Source organism: Cupressus sempervirens, chromosome 9, assembly GCF_028749045.1.
Source record: "Cupressus sempervirens isolate cs-2001-9-10 chromosome 9, ASM2874904v1, whole genome shotgun sequence".
In the NCBI taxonomy this organism is placed as follows: domain Eukaryota; kingdom Viridiplantae; phylum Streptophyta; class Pinopsida; order Cupressales; family Cupressaceae; genus Cupressus; species Cupressus sempervirens.
In genome coordinates, this window is record NC_143126.1 from 435906694 (window position 1) to 435926228 (window position 19535).

At 36.8% G+C, this 19535-nt stretch overlaps 1 protein-coding gene across 2 annotated transcripts in view; it reads left to right on the forward strand.

Annotated features, from left to right (window-relative positions):
* Positions 1 to 19535, forward strand: part of LOC149539167 (kelch repeat-containing protein At3g27220-like) — a 101229-nt gene that overhangs the window by 65508 nt on the left and 16186 nt on the right. For both annotated transcript variants that reach the window (XM_089800494.1, XM_089800495.1), the window contains exons 3-6: positions 7206 to 7435; positions 8046 to 8216; positions 16491 to 16596; positions 17238 to 17444. In XM_089800494.1, the coding sequence (XP_089656620.1) occupies positions 7206 to 7435; positions 8046 to 8216; positions 16491 to 16596; positions 17238 to 17444 (714 nt within the window). The remainder of the gene's footprint in view (positions 1 to 7205; positions 7436 to 8045; positions 8217 to 16490; positions 16597 to 17237; positions 17445 to 19535) is intronic.

A 19535-nucleotide genomic window follows, 5' to 3' on the forward strand; every position in this document is an offset into this window, starting at 1 on the left:
CTTTAGTGGTCTTTCTCATCAAATTGAGAATCCATGGGTGATTATAGATATATTTGGCGACTCGCCTAACATCTTCCACAACTGGACTCACCCAATCAAGTTTTCCTATGTCCTCCAAAAGAAGGTCAAGGACATGTGTTGCACAAGGTGACCAAAAAAGTGTGTGATGCCTCTCGTGGAGGATTTTACCTAAAAGATTAGTGAAAAATCAATAATTAGTTACAAACATTCCATATATACATCAAATCTAAATTGAACTCTTGGAAGATTCTACCTAAAAGATTAGTGAAAAATCAATAATTAGTTACAAACTTTCCATATATACATCAAATCTAAATTGAATAATACCATAGCGTTACATTTATGATTCACATTGAACATAAAAAAAATAAATTTATCTGCTGCCACATATGCTGCTGCATTATCTGTGATAATTTTCACGACATTCTCTACTCACACGTTCATGACAACATTCTCCAACATTAAAGTCAATGTGTGTGCATTTTTCACTTTGTTGGAGCCTTGGAGGCATCAATAGATTTCCAAAACACTACATCATCTTTGCAAGCAACCACGAAATTAAAAATGGTTCTACTTCCATCTATCCACCCATCAGATAAAATGGTGCAGCCATATTTCTTCCACTCTTTCTTTTGGTCTTCTATCAATACTCTTACCCTATCAACCGCATTGTCAAGCAACCTACAAAATTTAGGTGTAATAATGTGTTAGTAAAAAATAGGAAATAACAATTAAGATTTAAAATATAACAATGAATTGAAGTGAATCACAATTACTTACAATTACTAAATAGTAAAATACTAACCTTCCACTCAAATCCTTGCGAGAAGACGGCTTGTACCCTTTGCCCAATATTGAAATTGCATTCACCAAATTCAACCAGTAGGGACTATCAACCACATTCATTGAGAGATTTTTGAAAAACCAAAAATCAGCTGTTGCAATATTAGTTTGCTCATGCACCTCCTTGTTCCATCCGTTGCCCTCTAATGATGGCTGTGATCCAGCTGTGTTCCTAGACAAAAAATAACTCCCTATCCCTCACGCAGATGGTGATGAAGAATTAGGAAATGTAGAAGAAGTGGAACCGAGAAAAGACACACTTTGTTTGCGGATCCTTGGGCCACGAAGAGATCCCAGCATGTTCTCAAGTGCTTCTTCTTCTTGCATATCAAAATGAGTTCCTTGAGATTCAGCTATGGCTGCCTTCATAGCTAATTTCGCCTTCTTCCTATTCAATTTTTTCTCTTCAGCAGCTGCAAGTAGGGCATTGATGAATATTTTTCTTCTTTAGTTACCTTGAGACAAGGATTTGAATCATGTTTCATTATGCTTGCAAGGTGGTATTTGAAGCGGTTTATGCCTCTAGAAATTAGTTTTTCACATGGAATGCATATAACTTTTCCAACATCATTTGGAGATTCATAAGCAAACCGCCATGCCTTATCTCTTGCATTTCTAGGCTGAATGCCTATATATCCAGATGGGCATGATGTTTGTGGCCACTCTTCCTGCTTGCGGATTTGTCATGCTTAACCTCTTCCCTATACATAAATTTATAGAAAAATGAATAAACAAAATTAGAACTTAGAATTTAGAAGTTAGATCTATGAGTATGAACTAAACAGACTAAATGAACAACTAGGGTTTGTATTTAGAAAATCTTACATATTCTTCAATTTTTTTTAATCAAACATAGAGCTGAATGGCTTTCAAATCATTCAAACATAGAGTAAAATGCTTTTAAATGATTTGAATTCATTTACAAGCAACAACAAAACAATAGAACATTTTTTAAAACTATAAAAAGTTTTCCAACTATGATAAAAACAATCTCAACAAACCTACTTGGAAAGAGATATGTCTTCTAAAACCGGTTAAAGTTATTTACAAATCCACTCAAATCTGCCTTGAATCACTTGCAATCACCTAAGAATGCCTCCAAGCCTTCTTCTCTTCACACCTCAAGCCTCTAAAACGCACAATGCAACTGGCATTGCAAAAGAATAAATTTTTTGCCCTATGTTGTTGGGCCAACGCGTGGGTGGCTATTACCTGCTGCCTTTGTGAATTTTTTTAAAAAACTAGCTGAGTAACCGACGAATAATTGGCGAGTTTTTGCTCCTGGTTGAGGTATTGCTTTTCACGAGTTTTTTCGTGAAAAACTCGCCAAGCTCAAAAACTCGGCGAGTGATGGAAACGCGCCGAATACTTGGTGATTGTTCCAACTATGGTTACACTCATTATAGTTACAGGTATTGTTGATATAGTTGGCATGAGTGCATATGTTGAGTAGCAGAAAACCACATGTTGCACCAGGTTCTCCCGTAGCTACGTCTTTTGCAGGGATTGTTGGTAATGATCAAGATTCCACCCCAGTATATATTATGTGGGTGGCGATCGGGAAGAAGAGTGTGTTGAGATCTCTTATAGACTTGTCTTTTAGTGATGTCTTGACTTCTACATCATTGACGCAGGTGTTGGGTGTTATACTACAGGTCATGTTATTTGTTCTGATGATGTTATTGGCATGCAATCGGTTCAATGATGATAGGGATATTACTTGTTTCTTATGGGACCTTGGTAGAGGTTTCAATGTGATTCTTGATTGCTTGAGGACAAGCAATCTCAAGGAGGGAGGAATATAATGCTCATTTTTGACGAGCTTACGATCAAGTCAGTTCATTATAGAGACCCTCGTGAGCTGACAGGATGTTTTGGGGGTCTTAGTGGCAAACTTACTATTTTTATTAAGTCTAAATTAGGTGGTTGCCATATCTGGTAGTGTAGGTGGTGGCGCTGGTGGTTGGTCATTGCTTGCAGTGGATTGGGCTATTAATCGCATGGGCTCATATTTATTAATTAGTTATTAAAGTCTCATTATTACAATAGCACTTTATTATAATAATGTTATAAAATGATGTTGTGTTGGTGAAGCTTCTTAAGTGATGTCACATTTGAGACTTTGTGCTAGTAGGGGTTGTCAATATGAGCTCATTTTGATGGAAAAGCATCGGATTATTGAATTATCTATCTGCTTTTGTGGTCTTGTGTGTATTTCTGAAGTTGTTGATTTATGTGCCCCTGCTAAAGTATAATGGTTCAATGTTGAAGGTTGTTTGAAAGTTCCAACTGCAAATTGTTGTTGAGGTAAAACAGCTTGCCCTCACTTGTTTACTGTTTATCACTGTGTCTCAGAAGTGACTCTATTCTGGAATAGTGTACAATTTGCTGCTGCCTTGACTTTCCTACTGTACATGCTGTGACTGGGAAGTTTGCAAATGCTGAAGAAAATTGAAATTGGATAAATTTGAAGGGGACACCATTACTGTTCTTTCCTGGGCGTGAATTCCTCAGAAGGTTTGGTTATCAATTGTGCGAGAGAAACCAATTGATGCAAGTGAATTAGACTGATTTGGAGGGGTTTGAAGGCAGCAATTAGAAGCTACGGACCTGCAATTTTGTCTGGGGACAGCTGTGTATGTTTGTGGCTGCCGAATTTCTCCTGTGGCAGCGTCTGGTATTACCACAGGCCTGATATTACTAATTAGGGCCTGTGATCAATAAATTAGTGGCCTGCAATCTTGCTGAAGGGCCTGTGAACAGAGTGGAGAGCCTGCATAGAGTCTTAGAGACCTGCTTTGTTTGCTGGGGGTCTGGCTGACATTTTCCCAGCCTGTGATTGTAATTTCAGAAGCCGTAAGTCTGCTGCCTGGGCCTGCGTTTCACATGCTTAGCCTGGTATTTGGCATACAGCTGGCATTGTCCACTGAAAGAGGCATCAGTACTGAGAGTAGATTCTAGGGTGCAGTTTGACATTTACAGTTTGCATTCACAAGTGGAGATAAGTCAACTATATTATTGGAATTTTGTCATAAAATAATAGAACATATTACGCACTGGTATTCAATAAAGTTAATTTCAGTTGTGGTTACTTCCATGTATTTGGCATATTTACAAGAGGCTCTGAAATTCCTACAAATCATTATATTTATTTGGTACAGTCAGTTTCAGTTTCAAGTTAATTGTATTCCTTGTTCTAAAACTCCAATGAGCATAATCCAATTATAAGTTTGATGATAAATAAGATCAGTTGTGAGATTGTTAGCCAAGTGTTTGATAAAATACCAAACAGTTGGAAATTGACGTAGTTAAAGCTATAAGCCTGCTGAGGGTTTGTACAGAAGGACTTGCAAAAATTGATCTTTAAAAGCATTTAGCAACTGGCACTGGCAGTCATCTTAATAAATTGTCATTCTAATCGAATGTCTGAATTGAGTTTAAAGTGTCTCTACCCTATTCTTCAGATTCCAGCAATAAAATCACATTTCTGATCTAGAACGGCAGGGTATTGTAATCTGTAACTAATCTCATGATCTCCCAATACAACACAAATCTCTACTTTCACTCTTATTTATGTATAATTGTTGATCGCACATGAACTCCTAGTGGTTGATACTGAGGTTGAGCCAACAAGATAATTGTTGTGCGGGTGCACTTCCAATACCTTGCATAAGTACTGAGTATGCAATCATAGTTGGGCCTCTATTTGACTAGAAATATCCTCAAGCAAACAAATACATCTGACATGTAGTCAGTTGTTAAGTGCTCTGATTATTTCCAAGACGAATGATACATTTATAGCTCCATTCATACTTGATACTACTGAAGATGACTATCTGAATGAAAAGATCTGTTATTATCTGCAATAAATAATTAGAGGACATGAGTTTTGAAAGTTTGAAGACAGATATAATGATATTAGTTCTTGATTACATTTCCAGTCTATTATGTAGAAATTTTACTTAGAGTGAGTTTTAAAAGGCGATTATGCTTTAGATATAGCCAGTGTAGCCAATGTAATATTAATGAATAATTTTGTATGACGTAGGCATTGTCAGTACTTTTTGGGGGTTAGACTACGATTTTGAAGTACAAAAGTTAACAAGTTGTATGAATTCAACACAGTATGATATGAATCTTGAGAAAGGTGTTTGGGAGCTCAACTTAGAGTAACCCCAAACATATATAGTATATATTAATTACAATATTAATGAACTACCAATTTGTGTTTTGTTTATATGTTTGCTTAGTATCTCATGCCTTGGAATTCCTTGCCTATTTAAGGTGTCTAAATAGGTTTGTGATTTATATCTTTATTACTAGGAAACTTTAGTTGTTTATGGTGATTATTCATGTTAGAAGATTTTCTGGGTACCACATTGTGGATTGTTCATTGAGAAATTGTGAGCAGTGTATGCTAGAGTAGAATATCAAATTTGTTATTTTGACATTTATCACCTATAGAGGTAAGAGAAAAAAATTGATATTGAGATTTGAATTTAGCTTGGCCTTGTGAGGCTCATCTAAGGATACTAGGACAGAACCTAAACAATTGGCCAAAACCTGGCAAAATATGTCAATTAAATCCGTCAAGACCTAAAACTCAATAAAAATGCCCTAAGCATTAACCAGATTTGCTAAAAATGTGTCCTTCCTGCTGCAAACTGTGGTTTAAATTTGTGGATGCTGAAAAATAAAGTTTTAGATGTTAAAATGAATGTGTGTGTGTGTGAGAGAGAGAGAGAGAGAGAGAGAGAGAGAGAGAGATTACTAACTTTAAGATTCCCTTCTCCTGCCCTCTTCCCTTCTCTTTTTTGTTTTTTGGTATTTACAAATTACTCCCTTCTCTTTTTTCATTCTTTGTTATTTTACAAATTACTTGGGGATTTGTCCTCCCATCATCCCAAATTGCATGTCCCCATTGTTGCTCCCATTTCTAGGAGAGGGAGACAGCAGGGAATATCCCTTGGTTATTCCATATGCCCTTGATTTTAGGGGACAACCCCAAAAAGGGCTGCTTGGATGCTCTACGCTTCAAGGATCCTTAGATGTGATCCCGGATTCTACAGCTACAAAATAGTGAACATAAAAAAACTGGGGTAGTTGAGGGTGAGAGGGTGTATTTATGGGTCTTAAACCCTAGACCCTTAATATAACTAACCCACCCTTCCGTTTGCAACTTACACTTTGTTTAGTAATCAATCATGACAAATAATTTGCACTTGTAGTTGTTGGGACATTTTGTCATTTTGTAGCCTGGGGTGTTTTGTCATAATGGAAACAATAGACTTGTAATTTTTATTGCTTCTATGCTTGAATAATTAAACATTGATTTTGATGTTCATATACAGGCAAACTTGTAAAAGTCTCTCTCTTTCTCTGGGACATTTTGTTGTTTTGTAGCCTGGGGTGTTTTGTCGTAATGGAAACAATAGACTGGTAACTTTTATTGCTTCTATGCTTGAATAATTAAACATTGATTTCGATGTTCATATACAGGCAAACATGTAAAAGTCTCTCTCTCTCTCTCTCTCTATATATATATATATATATATATATATAGGGGAGAAAGAGAAAGCAGTTGAGGTATATCTCTAGTTGGGCAGCAGGGCGGCCCCTACTATTAGAGATCCGAGCTGTGACTATTCTAGTTGAGGCCCTTTACTCTATAGGGGCATGCAGTGGGCCCCTGACATGAATAATTCAAATTGAAAAGAACCAAACCAAACATCGCCATAATAAACTATACGACGTCTTCATGCTTATGCAGAGATCGATTCTCGTATATTGCCTGCCACAGTCTGCATGCATGCAGAGTGCCTATTGTTTCTTTAGGCATCCCCTCGCCCCAGTAGGGGCCCACACACTGCCATACTATGCCCCTGCACCACCCTGCTGCCCCAATAATATATATATATATATATATATATATATATATATATATATATATATATATATATATATATATATATATCTGTGTGCGTGTACTGCCATTCCCTCTTATTGCCAAAAAGTGGCTTTTTTAATCTTTTGTTTCCAAAATGCATCCTGCTGTCCCCATTCTGAAAATGCTATAAAACATACGTATATTACTGTGTTGTATCATTTAGAGTTTCTTAGGGTTGAACTGTGATAAGATGTAATTTTAGAGATCCCGATGGTGAGCTTTTGAGTAGAACAGATAATGTCCCTGCATGACTCTTTTTTAGCTTAGAATGTTACCATGGGTAAATGCTTTAGGAAGGCCCTCACAAATTGTATTTAGGATGTGCTAGCATGCCCCATTTAGTCACTCATGAACACTAATGTTTCTGATTTAAATTTTTGTTAGCTTATTACAGGTTCATTCACATGTAGATGTGTATAATTTTACTGACAACACATGGGGAGAAAGATTTGACATGCCAAAAGATATGGCACATTCACACTTAGGAATGGTAACAGATGGACGTTATATATATATTGTCACAGGGCAGTACGGGCCACAATGTAGAGGGCCAACAGCCTTGAACTTTGTATTGGACACAAAGACAAAAAAATGGTCTTCTCTACCTGCACTTCCTGTTCCCAGGTATGTGTCACAATGTCCTCCTTCTTTGTTCTAAATACAACCTCAAGAGGATAATTGTGTTCATTGACTAACTCCATTGTATCAGCACATGTGTAGTGTGATATCTAATGGCAGTGCAACTTGTTTGTTTCAATTTTAATAATTTATTTTCTGGTTAACCGATGCTTTTAGACTTACATGTACCATTAGAGGCCATGAGCAAGGAGTATCTCTTACATAAAATTCACCCAGGTCTTTAACTTGGCCTTGTTTATTTTCTTATGCCATGCCTAGTATTGGATATGATAATTTACCTAAGTTGAACTTAAAGCATTTATGCAGGTAGTGGTAGTGTTACCCATTTCAATGTATAACATTTGTACATGCAACATGTTTCTTCAAGATTTGAATATGGGCCTCTATTATAAAAGCCTGAATGATTTACTACTTTAGCTCATTTCATTTGACTAAAACAATTTATCAATTTCTTTGAATGATTTACCTTTGCATCTCATGGTTTTATTGTTAGTTTGTGTTTTTTGTTAAGTTATTTGAGCATTATATATGTTTAGATATTGTTTTCAATCTTTGATACATTAATAATTACAAACTAAAATGGGAACTGTTATAGATATGCTCCACCAACACAGCTTTGGAGAGGTAGATTGCATGTCATGGGTGGAAGTAAGGAGGATCGCCATGAACCTGCATTAGAGCATTGGAGTATAGCAGTCAAGGATGGAAAAGCTGTGGAGCCAGAGTGGAAATCTGAGGTTCAAATTCCTCGAGGTGGACCTCACAGGTACAATGCCTCTTCTTTGAGATTTGTTAATAAAGGTAAGAAAAAGAAATTGTTAATGATAGTAACGATAGATGATCGAGCATTAGGAAGCTTACAAATATGCTTAAAAAGTTAATTGCTTAGGCATCCCTTGCTGTCTCCATGTTTGTAGTAATCTGTTTAAAATCACGTCAATTCCTTCTGAATCTTGATTGTTCTCTAGTTTTATCTGTTTGAAATGAGAATACTTTACCTTTGTTATCTAGTTCATGTGTGAATATAGTGTGTCCATAGTACATGCTCACACCATTATATCAAGCCCAAACATAACATTTTCTTGTCCAAATAGATAAGATAAGAGAAGATAATTTATTAATGTCCAACAAGAGACCAACAAGGGTCTAAGGGACTAAAAGTTTACAAACAAGAGAAACCACCCATAGAAGAGACACCAAATGGTGCCCATGAAATAAAAAAAAACAAAGCAACAAAGAAGCAAAGGAAGACACCAAGGAAAAGGACTAGGGGTCCTTCTTGGGTGGAGGAAGTCCAACATCAAAGGATAAGGAACAAGGCGAACAAGGGTCTTGGAATACCTTTGAACATTGTTGGATGAGGAGTGTCGCTGTCTGGTAAAACCAGGACATGGTCTCATTGCTTTGATGTGGCTAGGAGCAAGAGTGCATAACTACTGTTTCGTGCCCCTGGCGGGGGACATGGGTGCATAAAAGTCGGTGATATGCTGATCGAAAGTCTAGTGCTGAGAAAAAAGCAGCTGCAAAGTACGGTCTCGAAGTCGAGTGGCCTCCCAAAGATAAAGCGCAAGGCAATACTGGTCAATGTAATTGAGAAAAGCCGACAAGACCTACAATCTTGGAAAAAACAGTTAAACCTCCCTCTGATCTCATAGTACATGGGGCAATGAAAGATGAAGTAAATCTTCGTTTTCGTCTTTGCCAAGGTACACAAATGGAAAATATAGTTCTCTTTGTCGATGTGATGGTTAGTCTGGTATTTAAGTCGGTGGGATCCAACGCCGAAGGAACCAAGAGAGATACGAAGGGCATGGCGCCAATACAGGGTCAAATATGTAGGACGCATGATAATACCATCACAAATGTCTAAGTGATTGACATAAAAGGCCATCCGTGGACGCAGCCCTCCTGGAGGGTTGATCCAAGTCGTCCTAATGTATTGTTTGTAAATATTGAGTCTCACATACCCGTTTAGCTCCTAACGAGAGGGGAGGAGATGAGCGGGACCATCCAAAGAAAACTGATAGGGAGGGAGATGATCAACCTCTATCTTGATCTAACCTGGTAGAGTGGTGGCCTAATCGTACTAGCAACGAGCCCTTGTAGATGGATCAGGACCAACAACAGAGATTGAAGAGCAGTAATCCAGGTAGGAATACCTGTGTTGGCTGCTAGTTGAATCCATAAAGCCCCAGAGACGATGAAGAAATCAAATCAAAATCTAAAAGGGTGAGCCCCAAACTCTACCAAAATAACACTGCGGGGAGTGGAATAGTGACATCTAATGATACACCTAAGGAAAAGTGTTTGAACTCACTCAACCAATGACTAGTCACAATCCAAGAGGGAGGCGACCCAAACCACTGAACCATACAAGACTGTGGGTCTGACCAAAGAGTCGAGGAGGGGCAATTAGGAAGAAGTGTCTTGAAAATGGTGTCTAAAGCACTGTCTCTCTAATATGGCAAGGGAGCCCAACCCTTTATTAATCTTAGGCTAAACAACGGGTCTCAAGCTGAAGTGGGGGCTAGAGAACTTCACCTTGAGGTAAGTGTATAAAGAAACAACCTCTATCTTTTGGCCCTATAAACAAAAATGGAGGTGTGATGTCTTCAAATAGTTGAAGAGCATAACCCGAGTCTTACTCAGGTTCACAACAAGTCGATGCTGGTTGCAAAAAGAGGCCAGCCTATCCAGAAGCCTTCGAATCCCATTCGGAGAAGATGCTAGAAGAATCACATCATCAACAAAGAGGAGAATAGAGATCACGACTTGGTGTAAATAGAAGTCATCACCGGCGAGCAAGGAATCCTGGAGGAAAGCCTCAAGCTCATCAATATAAATGCCAAACAAAGTGGGGGAGAGACGACATCCCTACTTCACCCCAGTGGTGCTCTAAATCAGGTCCGAAAATCCCTTGGGAATCCTAAATCTGCCCACAACAGTCTCGTAGAGCCTTATGATCGTGTAATAACCCCAATAGGCTATAACTTTGACAAACACAGTCTTCTCTAATTCACTTGTTTGACATTTCATCAAACACTTTGCAAGCAAGAGATATATTGCATATCTAAATTTTGATTGCTTTCTAAATGCCAAACTTTAATAAATATGCTTGCAAGGAACACACCAAACATCTAACAATGAAGGTGCAATTGTTTTTGTATAATACTGATTACAAATAGGAAAATATGCATCTACATCAATAAGACATTAGAGCAAAAAATTTTGATAAAACTCTAATATAAATCAGATTACAATAGATTTTATAAACCCTACCAATGCCCTAAATATCTACTCTCAAACTATGTAAATTGTAGTAGATAAAAACTTGGAATTGCTCCCAAAATATGAATTTTCCGGTAGCAAATCACTGTAGTGACGACACTGTAGCAGTGCCACTGTAGCAAAGTTATTGTAGTAGCATCACTATAGTAGTGGTTATGTAGCAAAGTTATTGTAGCGAGTTCCTATAGCAATATCCAACTTATTCCTTCTCCACAAATTTGGCCCTAGGCCACAAATTCGGCACAATGAAAAGACCGATTTGTCTTCTCCAACAGTCACAACCCTTTGGAAGATATTTCACCACCTCAATTATGCAAATCAATGGAAGTGTTCGTTCCCAACAATCAATGTAACAATTGCAGAAACCCTTGGCTTCACAAGCTATCCAGAAGACTAGATGACAACGCATTCGATGCTTAACAATGAAGCTGCCCTCCCTATTTATTCTTTTCCTTCCCCCTTCTAGAAGGAAATAAAATATTATTTAATTGCACTTTCTAGAAGCTTTCCCCTTTCCAAGGCAATAATTAGTTGTACTTCTAAAAAATGCACTCTCTAGAAGCTTCCCCTTTTCCAATTCAATAATTTGTTGTGCTTCTAGAAAATTAAACTAATTGATTATAAAGTCACCTTTTAACTTTAATTTATATAATGACTTTATAAGAAATTAATTTAATCAATTTCTCCTTATTTCTCCACTTGGCCTGCGTAGAATATAAAGGCTAAGAACTCCATTGAGATGCCAAAAAGATGGGGACATTATAGATCATTGTCAAAGAGTATTTGAAACCCCAATGTCTCTAAGTCTGAAAAAGTGCCATCCGAGGAATATAATCAAACGCCTTGTGAAAGTCCACAAAACAACAATAGACTTTCGTTGAATGGTTGCAAGCCTCCTCAATGATAGTCCACAATGTCAAGATATGGTCCATGGTCTAAAAGTTTGCCCGAAACCCCGCTTCAGATCTTGCCCTACAATGTCCCTTGTCAAGTACACCAGTAAGAATGACATTCAATGCAATGGTGTAGAGTTTGACAAGGGTATGCCCAATCATGATGGTCCTATAGTTACCGGAGTCCAAAACTAACATGGATTTGTGAATAAGAGAAATCACGTGTCTCAACCAAGAGTTCGGAAAACCAGTGCACACAACTCTAGTAAAGAAAATGGGAAGGTAGGAGCCCAAAAATGGAATACCAAGTTTGAGGAGCTCCGCTTGGAACCCTTCCTCATCAGCCACTCTGCTACATCTCAAAGATTTGATGACCTTGTAGATGCTGGAGGGAGTAAATAAGTGGCAATAGGGTGGGGGGTGGGGTGAATGGAGGGCTGTCTAGGAATTTTGTCAAGAGTGGAGGCATGTGAGGTGAGAGAATGAAGTTCTAGGGTGGAGGGCTGGGGGGTGTTGCGAGGGGAAAGGGTGCACTAAAACAACTTTGGCCAATAAATAAGTGTCATGGAGGGATCTACACTGGGAAGCAATATAGAGCCGCTTCTTATGGCAAAGAAAGCGATGATACGAAAGCTGCAATTGGGAGTATGAGGGAGAGTGACTAGCAAAAGCTGAAGCTCTAACTTCATTTCTCATGCTTTGTTACTTTTGTCTATTTGGAGCAACATACTAAGCATCTCACTTATTGGTTGGAACTTGGCAGTACTGCAATGAGTGTTGTTTTGCAGAAGATACGGGTTAGATTATTGTCTTTAAATGAAAAATAGATTGTTGGGCTAAGCAAGGCTGAAATTTATAATTGGGCAAAACTCTTGTTAGTAAGAATACATTGTTTAAAACCTTTGTAGCACGAATATTTTTTTGTGACACAACACACTTGCATTATTTCCACATGCAATTTATACATAGATACCCCTAACAGTAGCTGACAAATATCAGTGCCAAATACCAAGTATGATTCATCATGGCCCTATTTCTTCAAATGAAAGTTTGTGGATCCACAAGCATTGACAAGGAAAGGAGAGTAAATTGAGACTCAACAAGGGGAAAATGCACAAGTGAAATTATATTTGGAAGAAGATTCCATAGAGGAAGGCGATAGAGAAGGGGATAAGGAAGTTGGAATTATTTAAGTAGTATCTCCTCCTATTTCCACACTTATAGAAGCTCCCTCCAACCACACACTTGTAGAATTATCTACAAAGGCCTCATAGAAAATGCACGAGTGGCTAAGTTTAGCAGATGCTCTCATTGATATCTGCAATGTCCACTTTTAAGGCATTGACTTTGCCTAGAGGTTAGCTGATGACTTTAGTCCCCATAGGCTAACATGGTGATTTGGAGACCCTTTTGAGGGTGTTTTATGGCTTTTAAGCTGACCTTTAAGTGGTTATTTTGATATTCTTCAGCTTAGCGTCTTAGTTTATTTGCGGTCTGCATTCCAGAGATCAGTTAGGACGCTATGATTCACACCTATTTTTAGTATGTTACTTGGATATTTTGTTTGCACTACTACTTATAGTAAGTCACCTGGGTGGTCAGTTGGCATCATATCTATATTTGGAAAAAGAATGGCTTATTCCCTTGAGTTGATTTTAGCAATTATCAAAGGTTTATTATTTAAATTAAATAATTAAAGTTAAATCATTATTAACTTCAATAATATTAGTTATATTAAATGACTTAGTGATATGATGGGATAAAGTTGGTTAAACTGATATGAAGTCTTTTTTATAAAGTGACTTTAGTTTACTGCAGTTATAAGGTTTTAAAAATTTAAGAAAGTGTTTTATGGAGACAGTCACCAATATTTGGGAGATACAAGGGGAATATACAGTTAATTCATAAAGTGTGTTGAGGGGTCACTTTATTGTTAATCCCAATTGTGAGTAAATTTGAATATTAAAAGTGGAAAATTTAAATAGTATCAGGAAACTTCATGAGAGGATTATAAAAGAAGGTTTGAGGTAGTCATATATACTTGGCTTATTTTATTCCTCTATGAGAAACTTGAGAACTTTGACTTTCATTTATAAGAAATTAGAGGACAAAAACCCTTGGAGTTTCTTAGTGGTTTATAGGGAAACCAAAATCCATCTTTGGTGTGGATTCATTTAGGATTCACCATTAAGCATATTTGTAGGTTTTACATTATTTGGAGCTTCAACCAATCAGGGTTTGAGAGAGAAAATTATATCAGCTAGGGTTTGAAGTTTATTTGTAGGTGGAAGACATATTGCTTCAGATTTGGAGGTGTAATTGCCATATTTTTATAATACCTTGGATGGCTAGTGTTTGGACATTAAATTAGGAACCCGACGAAGGCCACTAGTAATTTAGGAACCCGATATGGGTCCACTTGTGCCTGAAACTTCTTTGGCTTAGAGCCAAGGATCGAGGGGTATCCATGCCGCCGAAATCACCTGGGGCACGATTCCAGCCTCATCCCTTATTATGTAAGAACCTTGCACTCAGCAAGACTTGATCCTTGGTGGGCTCTTTGTGAGCCATTCAACTTCACCAGTAGACTAAGGGCCCATTGACCACTTGCATATACTTTGAAAATTAAAACAAATTAAAAAACTCAGAGAACAACTTGCAATCGAACTTTTTGACATAATGCTTGTTAACTACATTTGAAAGAAATCAAAACATTTGGTAGCCAACTAGGGTAGGACATTACAATATCATAGAGTATCCTCTCTTGAGCTCTACACAAGAAACAAAGCAAAGAAATCAGTTGCTTTCTACATAGGAAATAGCGCAACAAACTCAATCATTTCCTACTCTTCAGAAAGAGGGAAGTCCTCAATGGTTGTGGGAAAATGCTCAACTATTGGATAATGAATCACATAGCCAAGTATAGAGTGATTAGGATGTGATTACCATTTAGCTTTCCAAACTCTGTGATCCCTTCGGTACCATCTACCAATACATTCACAATTCGAATTGATGGCACATATCTTGCATGAGGTTTTTGATATTGCATGGAAGATGGATATCATCCACTCTCCTTTGGTTCTATAGGAGGCTTGACGAGTTAAACACTTTCCTAAGAGTGTGTTCAATGAAGAGTTTAGCAAAATCTTTCTCATGGATGGCCTATCATAGGGACATTTGAACTGAAGCACTAGTGGAGTCCTATTTGAATGCCTCCTTTGATGGTTTGGATGGCAAAGTGTTACCTCATTCTAAAAACTGAAATACGAGTGCAATGCACTAATGGCACACGAATTGAAGAGTTTGTGTCTAAAGTACCCCTAGTTTTTGGGATGGGTTTCTGAAAGTTTTTGAGTTTCCGGGTTGTGGTTGTTTCTAAGATGGGTCAAATTTGTCAGTAATGTGTCCTTGGTAACGTTGGTACACTGGATTTCCAAGAAATTTAAGAGAAGAATTGGATGATCAAAGTATTTGGTTCCAAGAACAACATGCATAGCAAAACCAACTCATAGAATTGGAAAAGTCTAAGGTTACTGATAAAGATAGTGAAAATGCTGATAATGATAGAGAGATTGCCAAACTATGACTTCCCGATAAATAAGCAAAATCTCAACTCATGATAGTAGTCCAAATAATTAAAAATTTGGGAAAGAGAACTATTGGTAGCTCACCATTTGAAGCAAATTACAGAGGAAGCCTATAAATCATGCACAAGTTCTTAATACTTGACTTTTTCCTCTTCAACATCTATACTATTTTGGATGTTTTCTCATCTAACCTCTCAATGGTAGTTTTGTCTAGTTTCTTTTGTATGCAAGATGACTTTTCTTTTGGGAGGATTGATGTAGTATAGTGTAACACGTGGACTTGCACAACCCCCCCCCGACTACCTTCCCTCCATCATCTCACTATTGGGGGTTTCTGCAAGCAAAAGTTGCAGCTGCAACACTTGTGATAGAAAAAGGGGGTTTATTGGCTACTGTAGAGGCCACTGTTACACACACACACACACACTACACATCCATATTTGTGAATGTATCTACATGATTTTGTACTTGTTTTTGATGTCATGCTACTCATTGTAAACATCTTTGACATTCATGTTGCAATTTGGCTATATTCAAGTATTTGGTATTATAACTTATTAGTTATAACATATTATACTATTATGTACCATTTCATAACTAGCATTTCAAGTACTATATGTATATTAAATTACAACATTCTCCCCTCCCCCCTTTGCAGCCATCCCCCGATCGCCGCCACCAAATTGAAGCCCTTTCTTCCATGGCCCGTCACCCTCCAATGCTCAAATTACATTGATGTAGATAGAATAAAAGATATATTAGTGATTAACTTTATTCTAATTTTGGTTGGTTGGCAAGAATGGTAATGTCTCATCAGGTCTCATCAGCTAATTAAACTAGTTTGGGTAGTTGTCTTCAGAACTTCTTGGTGGCTATTGACAAATTTATGTACCTTTTCTGTATTAGGAAAAGGGACCATGTTGTTGGAAAATCACTACTTTCCCATTTTTTCGTAAATCAGCTTTGAAGCATTGAGTGAAATAAAGAAACAACTGTTATTTCTAAAATATATTGTTATTCTCATATGAGTCACTCATGCATGCATGAACCCATTTACCGTGCTTAAGTAATTGCATGCCTAGATAGGAATGCAAACGGTTTCTTCAAGAGCAAATGCCTCCTAGATCCATTTATTGAAAGGAGTTGATTATTTCTCATGTCTTAATATTTAAGCACATGTTGCTAATTAGAAATGAAGACAGTATCTTTGCATTGTACTTCTTTCAGATTTATTTATAGTGTTTAATAGGCATCATCTATTCTGTATTTCAGGGCATGTATTGTTGTAGATGATCGGCTGTTTGTTATTGGTGGTCAAGAAGGAGATTTTATGGCCAAACCTGGCTCACCCATTTTTAAATGCTCTAGGAGACCTGAGGTATGGCTATTATTTCTATTGATTAGTTCTTATAAATCTTGTTGCAAAAGGTAAGCATCACCTAGGTTTTGTTAGGATTGCTAGTACATCTGATAACTTTTCTAAGAAAGGCCTCATGCGAATGAAAGTAATTAAAGGCTAAAAAGCTTTATACAAGTAGCTATATCATCTATATGTGGTGCACATAACTTTTCATCTTTTTTCTTTTTGTGAATAACTAGTTGGTGTATTATTTATCATTTTTTTCAATCTTAATCAAAATATTAACTAAGTTCCTATTTCGTCCTTTTAATGAACCTTTCAAGAGAATGTGATCACAAGGATGTAGTAAGTGTCTTGCCATGTTAATAAGCTGTATTTGAAATTTTTTATTTCACTGTTAATTTTATTCTCTTGCTTAATGTCGCATAGAGTTTAATTCTCTTTGATGGTCTACAGGTTATTTTTTTGGTACTTTTGGTCCAACCTAATAAAATTGAGCTGTTTCTTTTATTTGTTTGAATAGACAAATGACCAGCAAATTTTAAGGACAATGTCTCAAATTGTCATCTTGTACTAATGAATTAGATAGGCTAAGCTCCCAATTTTATTATTTGAAATAATCGTTCGATACTTAAAAGCACAAATTTAAAATGGTACAGGTGGTCTACAGTGATGTGTACATGCTGGACGGAGGAGGAATATGGAAGCAGTTGCCTTCAATGCCCAAACCAGATTCACATATAGAGTTTGCATGGGTGGTTGTAAACAATTCTATTGTTATTGTTGGAGGCACAACTGAAAAACATCCAGTGACCAAACGGATGGTGTTGGTTGGCGACATATTTCAATTTGATTTAAATGTCCTGGTATGCTCTAACCCTATTCTCTTTGTTTTATTTTCCATCTTGTGCATGCTATTTTTATATGCAATCTGTAAGAACTCCAGTTGTTTCTAACTCTGACAAATACCGACTTACTTTACTTTTCAGATGTTAGTCATTTTGTCAAACACTTTTGCCTGCAAACTACTTAAGCTTGTTTTACCAATTATCTGATTTTTCAATGAGATCGACTTGCAAACAGCTATTGCAATACCCAGTTAGTTTGCCCAATATTCAACATGGCTTTATGCAAATACTTGGCAAACATACTAAAATACATAAGATTAAACTTTCTTTGCAACATAGCATAAATATCTCCTTTAAAAATAAATTGTGGAAATGAATTACATTCATTCATCAACTAATATAATGAGGAGGAAACTTATTGCAGTTAGAAAAATCTATAACAGTAATGTAGCTCTGAATTTATTGTTTCAGAATGATTGCAGCTTTATCTCTAAGCACATATCCTTAGACGCCAAAGCAGGAAGGGACAATTGGTATGCAAAAACTCCCAAACGTGCCTGCCGAAACACCCATGTAAACCCTTCATATGCTCACACAGCTTCTAGAATCCACGCGGCTACCCTATTCAATTTATCAGCTGGTCTTGATAGCTGCAATTTTGTATTCCAAGCTGATCCTTAACCTCTGCAAACTCAATCCTCTGTAGCTACGATTCAGACCCCTTTAATTTCAATTCCAGTCGAGCACAAATATAATCTCTGACTATGATTATTGTTTGCACAGATCACCTAGTGTTTAAACGCTCAAAGTGCTTTAAAATCTGGAAGAATTTCCAATTCTTCATATCAAACTTCTGAAACCCTCGGCTCTCAGCCTGAAAGAAGACAATGAAGAAAAACAAAAGTATCAAGAACGAATTAATCTTTGCATTGAATGCATTTACAATCTCCAAGGCAAATCGGTTGGAAGCTTTGTCTACTCTCTGCATAACTTAAAGAACATATGTGCTTTTGTTGCAAAGTTTGAAATATAATAATATATTATATTTCCCTCCATTTGGCGCACAAAAAAATAATATAATTTAATAAACACTTCTGTCTTCGTTTAAATTGGCACATTAGATTATTCCTCATATGCACGTTATAATTTCACTTTATAAACATTAAATAATCCCGTTTGGTAATAGAGTCAAAAACTTGTGACTTGGCTTGGCAAAAAACTGCTAAGCTTTTGCCAAACACTCGCTCAGTAATTGGTGAGTTTTTAGTAAAATTCTGCAAGTTTTGCGAAAACACTCGCCTATGCAGTGAAATTAATGATCAAATGCCCTAAAATGTCATTTTTTGATACCAGTTTGCATTTGCAGAATTGTTTAGTCATTTTTGCAACCTAGGGGCAAGAGAATTATACAAATTTAACATTTATGTATCATATTTGTATAAATACTGTCAGGATGTTTGAGATAGGTTTCAACTTCATAAGAGTTAAAATGCAGATTCTAGATTTTGGGGGTTTTCAAAAAATTCTAGGCTTAGCCAAATTTCAGGGTTTAGCATGCCTTCAGTAGTGTTATCTCCCACAAACTGTCCTGGCAATTTGAGGTCAAATTGAAGCTAGAATAATGATTTTCTAATGATTCTAACTTATTTTCTCACAAATCACTTGGTTTCAATTCTATATTCCTGAGTCCTAACAGACTTAGCTCAACCACTTGCTCACACCCAAGACAAGCATTCCTATTTTGCAGGCCAAAATTGCTCAAACTCACGCTCGAACTATTTTTCTATGATGTATTACTTCTAGTTTTAAAGAAACTATTTACTATGATGTATTTACTTCTAGTTTTATAGAAACTCACTACAATGATGTATTTACTTCTAGTTTCATACAAACTATTTACTAGTTTGCTTCTCCTCGTTAGCATTCTGCACGAGAATCCGATTTTGTACCCACCATGCATTTATATATATCTAAACTCTGCTTGTTTCTTTTGTGTTCTCATTAATTAACTCATTGGATGCATCTTCTCATTGAATTTTGTAAAAAACTAAGTACTTTTTAAAATTTAAGCTGTTTTTTAGGTTTTCGAGTTTTTTTCAATTTTTCATT